This window comes from Lampetra fluviatilis, unplaced genomic scaffold (genome assembly GCF_964198595.1).
Source record: "Lampetra fluviatilis unplaced genomic scaffold, kcLamFluv1.1 SCAFFOLD_178, whole genome shotgun sequence".
In the NCBI taxonomy this organism is placed as follows: domain Eukaryota; kingdom Metazoa; phylum Chordata; class Hyperoartia; order Petromyzontiformes; family Petromyzontidae; genus Lampetra; species Lampetra fluviatilis.
This window is the reverse complement of record NW_027620859.1, coordinates 111,203-120,304: the sequence shown is the minus strand read 5'-3', so window position 1 is coordinate 120,304 and position 9,102 is coordinate 111,203. Positions and strand designations below refer to the sequence as shown.

At 57.9% G+C, this 9,102-nt stretch overlaps 1 protein-coding gene across 1 annotated transcript in view; it reads left to right on the top strand.

Moving 5' to 3' along the window:
• Nucleotides 1-9,102, top strand: part of LOC144954444 (uncharacterized) — a 32,265-nt gene that overhangs the window by 3,820 nt on the left and 19,343 nt on the right. Inside the window, exons 3-6 of the mRNA XM_078884946.1 lie at nucleotides 2,152-2,277; nucleotides 2,577-2,708; nucleotides 5,847-5,890; nucleotides 8,037-8,304. Coding sequence (XP_078741072.1) covers nucleotides 2,152-2,277; nucleotides 2,577-2,708; nucleotides 5,847-5,890; nucleotides 8,037-8,304 — 570 coding nt within the window. The remainder of the gene's footprint in view (nucleotides 1-2,151; nucleotides 2,278-2,576; nucleotides 2,709-5,846; nucleotides 5,891-8,036; nucleotides 8,305-9,102) is intronic.

Below are 9,102 nucleotides of genomic sequence, written 5' to 3'. Positions count from 1 at the left end.
CCGTGTCCCCCCGTGTCCCCCCGTGTCTCCCCGTGTCCCCCCGTGTCCCCCCGTGTCCCCCCGTGTCTCCCCGTGTCTCCCCGTGTCCCCCCTTGTCCCCCCGTGTCCCTCCGTGTCCCCCCGTGTCACCCCGTGTCTCCCCGTGTCCCCCCGTGTCACCCCGTGTTTCCCCGTGTCCCCCCGTGTCACCCCGTGTCTCCCCCGTGTCCCCCCGTGTCTCCCCGTGTCTCCCCGTGTCCCCCGTGTCTCCCCGTGTCCCCCGTGTCCCCCCGTGTCACCCCGTGTCCCCCGTGTCCCCCGTGTCTCCCCGTGTCCCCCCGTGTCCCCCCGTGTCCCCCCGTGTCCCCCCGTGTCTCCCCGTGTCACCCCGTGTCTCCCCGTGTCCCCCCGTGTCCCCCCGTGTCCCCCCGTGTCCCCCGTGTCTCCCCGTGTCTCCCCGTGTCCCCCCGTGTCTCCCCGTGTCTCCCCGTGTCACCCCGTGTCTCCCCGTGTCCCCCCGTGTCCCCCCGTGTCCCCCCGTGTCCCCCCGTGTCCCCCGTGTCCCCCCCGTGTCCCCCCGTGTCCCCCCCGTGTCCCCCCGTGTCTCCCCGTGTCACCCCGTGTCTCCCCGTGTCCCCCCGTGTCCCCCCGTGTCCCCCCGTGTCCCCCCGTGTCTCCCGTGTCTCCCCGTGTCACCCCGTGTCCCCCCGTGTCCCCCCGTGTCCCCCCGTGTCCCCCCGTGTCCCCCCGTGTCTCCCCGTGTCTCCCCGTGTCTCCCCGTGTCACCCCGTGTCTCCCCGTGTCTCCCCGTGTCCCCCCGTGTCTCCCCGTGTCTCCCCGTGTCTCCCCGTGTCACCCCGTGTCCCCCCGTGTCCCCCGTGTCACCCCGTGTCTCCCCGTGTCTCCCCGTGTCCCCCCGTGTCACCCCGTGTCTCCCCGTGTCCCCCGTGTCCCCCCGTGTCCCCCCGTGTCACCCCGTGTCTCCCCGTGTCTCCCCGTGTCTCCCCGTGTCACCCCGTGTCTCCCCGTGTCTCCCCGTGTCCCCCCCGTGTCCCCCCGTGTCCCCCCGTGTCCCCCGTGTCTCCCCGTGTCACCCCGTGTCTCCCCGTGTCTCCCCGTGTCACCCCGTGTCACCCCGTGTCACCCCGTGTCTCCCCGTGTCTCCCCGTGTCTCCCCGTGTCTCCCCGCGTGTCTCCCCGCGTGTCTCCCCGCGTGTCTCCCCGTGTCTCCCCGTGTCTCCCCGCGTGTCTCCCCGTGTCTCCCCCGTGTCCTCCCCGTGTCTCCCCGTGTCTCCCCGTGTCTCCCCGTGTCTCCCCGTGTCCCCCGCGTGTCTCCCCGCGTGTCTCCCCGCGTGTCTCCCCGCGTGTCTCCCCGTGTCTCCCCGCGTGTCTCCCCGTGTCTCCCCGTGTCTCCCCGTGTCTCCCCGTGTCTCCCCGTGTCTCCCGTGTCCCCCCGCGTGTCTCCCCGCGTGTCTCCCCGCGTGTCTCCCCGTGTCTCCCCGTGTCTCCCCGTGTCTCCCCGTGTCTCCCCGTGTCTCCCCGTGTCCTCCCGCGTGTCTCCCCGCGTGTCTCCCCGCGTGTCTCCCCGCGTGTCTCCCCGCGTGTCTCCCCGCGTGTCTCCCCGCGTGTCTCCCGTGTCTCCCCGTGTCTCCCCGCGTGTCTCCCCGTGTCTCCCCGTGTCAGCCCGTGTCTCCCCGTGTCTCCCCGTGTGTCTCCCCGTGTCTCCCGTGTCTCCCCGTGTGTCTCCCCGTGTCATATCGTGTCTCACCGCGTGTCTCCCGCGTGTCTCCCCGTATCCCCCCGTGTCTCCCCGTGTGTCTCGTGTCTCCCCGTGTGTCTTTCCGTGTCTCCCCATGTCTCCCCGTGTCACCCCGTGTCTCCCCGTGTGTCTCCCCGTGTCTCCCTGTGTCACCCCGTGTCACACCGTGTCTCCCCGTGTCTCCCCGTGTCTCCCCGTGTGTCTCCCCATGTCTCTCCCCGTGTCTCCCCGTGTGTCTCCCCGTGTCTCCCCGTGTCTCCCCGTGTGTCTCCGTGTCATCCCGTGTCTCACCGCGTGTCTCCCCGCGTGTCTCCCCGTATCCCCCCCGTGTCTCCCCGTGTGTCTCCGTGTCTCCCCGTGTGTCTCCGTGTCTCCCCGTGTGTCTCCGTGTCTCCCCGTGTGTCTCCCCGCAGCGTTCTCGAGTTGTGTGCCTGTCCAAGCTGCCGTGCGATGGATCCTACGAGACGATGGACGTGGTGCATCTCGCCTTTCCCTTCGGCAAGGTCACCAAGTTTGTCGTCACCAGGAGGAGGCGTCAGGTGCCAGAGATAACGCGCGGACACACAGACACAGACAGACACAGACAGACACAGACACACGGACACACGGACACACGGACACACACACGGACACACGACACACGGACACACAGACACACGGACACACACACACACGGACACACAGACACACACACACGGCTCCACGCCTCCCCGTGTGCCCCCCGCCGCCCCCCATTCACTCATAGTCGTCCTCCCCCCCTCACCCCCCCTCACCCCCCCCCTCACCCCCCACCACCCCCCTCACCCACCACCCCCCCCCCCCTTGCGACCGACCCAAGGCGCTCATCGAGTTCTCGGAGCATGAGGCGGCGGTGGCCATGCAGCGCTTCCACGCTGCCGAGCCGCTGATGCTGCACGGCGCCCAGGTGGACGTGCAGGTCTCTGACCGCTACCAGGCCATCGTCCTCAAGGTACTTGCAAAGCAAGGGGTCAAAAAACAACCCCCCACCTCTACACCACGAGTCTCTACACCCCGAGTCTCTACACCACGAGTCTCGCTCGCTCACTCACTCATCCACTCAATCACTCACTCACTCATCCACTCACTCACTCATCCATCACTCACCAACCCATCCACTCACTCACACACTCATCCACTCACTCATCCACTCACTCACTCATCCACTCACTCACTCATCCATTCACTCATCCACTCACACATCACTCACTCACTCACCTCACCATCCACTCACTCATCCACTCAACACTCACTCACTCACCCTCACTCATCCACTCACTCACTCCACTCACTCACATCATCCACTCACTTCATCCACTCACTCATTCACTCACTCACTCACTCATCCACTCACTCATCACTCACTCACACACTCATCCACTCAATCACACACTCAACAACTCACCACTCACTCACCATTCACTCACTCACTCACTCATCCACTCACTCATCCACTCACTCACTCATCACTCAACCACTCACATCCACACACTCACTCATCCACACTCACTCATCCACTCACTCATCCACTCACTCACTCACATCACTCACTCACACACTCACTCACTCATCCACACACTCATCCACTCACTCACTCATCCACTCACTCACTCATCCATTCACTCATCCACACTCCACACTCACATCACTCACTCCCTCACTCACTCATCACACTCACTCACTCACTCACTCACTCATCCACTCACTCACACTCAGCCACTCACTCACTCATCCTCATTCACTCAATCCACTCACTCATCACTCACTCACTCACCTCACTCATCCATTCACTCATCACTCACTCATTCACTCACTCACTCACATCACTCATCCACTCACTCACTCACTCACTCACTCATCACTCACTCACTCATCACTCATCTCACTCATCCACTCACTCATCACTCATCACTCACTCACTCATCCACTCACTCACTCATCCACTCACTCACTCATCCATTCACTCATCAATTCACTCACTCACTCATCCACTCACTCACTCATCCATTCACTCACTCATTCACTCACTCACTCACTCATCCACTCACTCATCCACTCACTCACTCACTCATCCACTCACTCACTCACTCATCCACTCACTCACTCATCCATTCACTCATCCACTCACTCATCCACTCACTCATCCACTCACTCACTCATCCACTCACTCACTCACCATTCACTCACTCACTCATCCACTCACTCACTCATCCATTCACTCACTCACTCATCACCTCACACTCACTCATCCACTCATTCACTCACTCACTCACTCATCCACTCACTCACTCATCCACTCACTCATCACTCACTCACTCACTCACTCATCCACTCACTCATCCACTCACTCACTCATCCACTCACTCACTCATCACTTCACTCATCCACTCACTCATTCACTCACTCACTCACTCATCCATTCACTCATCCACTCACTCATCACTCACTCACTCACTCATCCACTCACTCATCCACTCACTCACTCACTCACTCACTCATCCATCTCACTCACTCACTCATCCACTCACTCACTCATCCACTCAATCACTCACTCACTCATCCACTTCACTCATCATCCACTCACTCACTCATCCATTCACTCATCACTCACTCATTCACTCACTCACTCACTCATCCACTCACTCATCCACTCACTCACTCATCACTCACTCACTCATCCATTCACTCACTCATTCACTCACTCACTCATCCATTCACTCATCCACTCACTCATTCACTCACTCACTCACTCATCCACTCACTCATCCACTCACTCATCACTCACTCACTCACTCATCCATCTCACTCATCACTCACTCACTCACTCACTCACTCATCCACTCACTCATTCACTCACTCACTCACTCATCCATTCACTCACTCACTCACTCATCCACTCACTCATCCACTCACTCACTCATCCACTCACTCACTCATCCACTCACTCACTCATCCACTCACTCACTCATCATCACTCATCCACTCACTCAATCACTCATCCATTCACTCACTCACTCATCCATTCACTCATCCACTCACTCATCACTCACTCACTCACTCACTCATCCACTCCACTCACTCACTCACTCATCCACTCACTCACTCATCCATTCACTCATCCACTCACTCATCACTCACTCACTCATCCACTCACTCACTCATCCACTCACTCACTCATCCATTCACTCATCCACTCACTCATTCACTCACTCACTCATCCACTCTCACTCATCCACTCACTCACTCACACTCACTCATCCACTCACTCACTCATCACTCACTCACTCATCCACTCACTCATCCATTCACTCACTCACTCATCCACTCACTCACTCATCCACTCACTCACTCATCACTCACTCACTCATCCATTCACTCATCCATTCACTCACTCACTCATCCACTCACTCACCATCCATTCTCACTCACTCATCATCCACTCACTCACTCATCCACTCACTCACTCACTCATCACTCACTCATCACTCATCACTCACTCACTCATCCACTCACTCACTCATCCATTCACTCATCCATTCACTCACTCACTCATCCACTCACTCACTCACTCATCCACTCACTCACTCATCCACTCACTCATCCACTCACTCACTCACTCATCCACTCACTCACCCACCCACCCTGAGTCTCTACTACACCCCGAGTCTCTACTACACCCTGAGTCTCGCTCGCTCGCTCACTCACTCACTCACTCATCCACTCACTCACTCACTCATCCACTCACTCACCCACTTACCCTGAGTCTCTACACCCGAGTCTCTACTACACCCTGAGTCTCTACACCTTGAGTCTCGCTCGCTCACTCACTCATCCACTCACTCGCTCACACACCCACCCCGAGTCTCTACACCCTGAGTCTCTACACCCTGAGTCTCTACACCCCGAGTCTCTACACCCTGAGTCTACACCCCGAGTCTCTACTACACCCCGGGTCTCTACACCGTCTCTGTTAACGCTTCTCTACACCCTGAGTCTACACCCCGAGTCTCTACTACACCCCGGGTCTCTACACCGTCTCTGTTAACGCTACGTGGTGGCTGTGGCTATCTTTGTCTTCGTGCGTGCACAGAATACCGGCACACTGGAGAAGGTGGTGCAGAAGGAGATGAAGAGGTGCGTAGACGCTGGGCGCTGCATCTTGATTTGAAGTCTTCGCCACTGCGGGGAGCCTGACTAGTCGGTTGTTTCAGATGACGACGGACGCTTGTGTTGCGCCCGAAACTTCGTGATTGAATTTAATTTATTTTATAGCTTCTGGACTTTTACCGAAAGACCTCTTGCCTCCACAAGCTCGGCATCGGCAGAGAGGGGGGCGCCCCTTGGTGCATTCGAGCAGACGCAGCAGAGACTCGGGGTCTAGTAGAGACTCAGGGTCTAGTAGAGACTCAGGGTGTAGTAGAGACTCAGGGTCTAGTAGAGACTCTGGGTGTAGTAGAGACTCGGGTCTAGTAGAGACTCAGGGTCTAGTAGAGACTCAGGGTCTAGTAGAGACTCAGGGTCTAGTAGAGACTCGGGGTCTAGTAGAGACTCAGGGTCTAGTAGAGACTCAGGGTGTAGTAGAGACTCAGGGTGTAGTAGAGACTCAGGGTGTAGTAGAGACTCAGGGTGTAGTAGAGACTCAGGGTGTAGTAGAGACTCAGGGTCTAGTAGAGACTCAGGGTCTAGTAGAGACTCTGGGTGTAGTAGAGACTCAGGGTCTGTAGAGACTCAGGGTCTAGTAGAGACTCAGGGTCTAGTAGAGACTCAGGGTGTAGAGACTCGGGGTCTAGTAGAGACTCAGGGTCTAATAGAGACTCAGGGTGTAGTAGAGACTCAGGGTCTAGTAGAGACTCAGGGTCTAGTAGAGACTCAGGGTGTAGTAGAGACTCAGGGTGTAGTAGAGACTCAGGGTGTAGTAGAGACTCAGGGTGTAGTAGAGACTCGGGGTCTAGTAGAGACTCAGGGTCTAGTAGAGACTCAGGGTCTAGTAGAGACTCAGGGTCTAGTAGAGACTCAGGGTGTAGTAGAGACTCAGGGTCTAGTAGAGACTCAGGGTCTAGTAGAGACTCAGGGTGTAGTAGAGACTCAGGGTGTAGTAGAGACTCAGGGTGTAGTAGAGACTCGGGGTCTAGTAGAGACACGGCGTGTAGAGACTCGGGGTCTAGTAGAGACTCGGGGTCTAGTAGAGACTCGGGTGTAGTAGGGACTCAGGGTCTAATAGAGACTCAGGGTCTAGTAGAGACTCAGGGTCTAATAGAGACTCAGGGTCTAGTAGAGACTCAGGGTCTAGTAGAGACTCAGGGTCTAATAGAGACTCAGGGTCTAGTAGAGACTCGGGGTGTAGTAGAGACTCAGGGTCTAGTAGAGACTCGGGGTGTAGTAGAGACTCAGGGTCTGATAGACACTCGGGGTGTAGTAGAGACTCGGGGTGTAGTAGAGACTCAGGGTGTAGTAGAGACTCAGGGTCTAGTAGAGACTCGGGGTGTAGTAGAGACTCAGGGTCTAGTAGAGACTCAGGGTCTAGTAGAGACTCGGGGTCTAGTAGAGACTCAGGGTCTAGTAGAGACTCGGGGTCTAGTAGAGACTCAGGGTCTAATAGAGACTCAGGGTGTAGTAGAGACTCAGGGTCTAGTAGAGACTCAGGGTCTAGTAGAGACTCGGGGTCTGGTAGAGACTCAGGGTCTAGTAGAGACTCAGGGTCTAATAGAGACTCATGGTGTAGTAGAGACTCAGGGTGTAGTAGAGACTCAGGGTCTAGTCGAGACTCAGGGTCTAGTAGAGACTCAGGGTCTAGTCGACACTCAGGGTGTAGTAGAGACTCAGGGTGTAGTAGAGACTCAGGGTCTAGTAGAGACTCAGGGTCTAGTCGAGACTCAGGGTGTAGTAGAGACTCAGGGTCTAGTAGAGACTCAGGGTGTAGTAGAGACTCAGGGTGTAGAGACTCGGGGTCTAGTAGAGACTCAGGGTCTAGTAGAGACTCAGGGTCTAGTCGACACTCAGGGTGTAGTAGAGACTCAGGGTGTAGTAGAGACTCAGGGTCTAGTAGAGACTCAGGGTCTAGTCGAGACTCAGGGTGTAGTAGAGACTCAGGGTCTAGTAGAGACTCAGGGTGTAGTAGAGACTCAGGGTGTAGAGACTCAGGGTCTAGTAGAGACTCGGGGTCTAGTAGAGACTCAGGGTGTAGTAGAGACTCAGGGTCTGATAGACACTCAGGGTGTAGTAGAGACTCCGACAGACTGGGTCTGTGCATGTCCCCCCCTCCCCCCTTGACCCCCCCTAGGACCGAGGACCCCAAGGCGTCTACGGAGCTCCCCGCACAGGCGCCCGCCGAGGGGACCGCCCCCCGCGCAGAGTTTGGGAGGCAGGGGTCTCCCGATCGGCCCCCCTCCTCCCCCGCCTCGAAGCGTCCCACTTCGACGCTGGTCCGCGCTCGCACCGAGGGAGACTCCGAGGAGGAGACGGGCATTGCGAAGAGAGCAAAGAGGGAAGTGGAGGAGGAGGAGGGGGAGGAGACAGGAGCCGAGCCGGAGAAGGAACCGAGAAAAAAGGTTACCCGCGTGTGTCCGTGCGTGTGTGCATGTGTGTCCGCGCGTGTGTGTGTCCGTGCGTGTGTGCATGTGTGTCCGCGTGTGTGTGTGTCCGTGAGTGTGTGCATGTCTGTCCGCGCGTGTGTGCATGTCTGTCCGCGTGTGTGTGTCCGTGCGTGTGTGCATGTGTGTCCGCGCGTGTGTGTGTCCGTGCGTGTGTGCATGTCTGTCCGCGCGTGTGTGCATGTGTGTCCGCGTGTGTGTGTCCGTGCGTGTGTGCATGTGTGTCCGCGTGTGTGTGTCCGTGCGTGTGTGCATGTGTGTCCGCGTGTGTGTGTGTCCGTGCGTGGGGAGCGGTGATGCACAGGGTCTGTCCCGTCACCACCTCCTCGTGCACCTAGCCTGGAACGGCAGTACAACCCATGGCACCTGCAGGGTCTGTCCCGTGACCTCCTCGTGCACCTAGCCTGGCACAGCAGTACAACCCATGGCACCTGCAGGGTCTGTCCCGTGACCTCCTCCTCATGCACCTAGCCTGGCACAGCAGTACAACCCATGGCACCTGCAGGGTTTGTCACGTGACCTCCTCCTCATGCACCTAGCCTGGCACAGCAGTACAACCCATGGCACCTGCAGGGTCTGTCCCGTGACCTCCTCCTCATGCACCTAGCCTGGCACAGCAGTACAACCCATGGCACCTGCAGTGTCTGTCCCGTGACCTCCTCCTCATGCACCTAGCCTGGCACAACAGTACAACCCATGGCACCTGCAGGGTCTGTCCCGTGACCTCCTCCTCATACACCTAGCCTGGCACAGCAG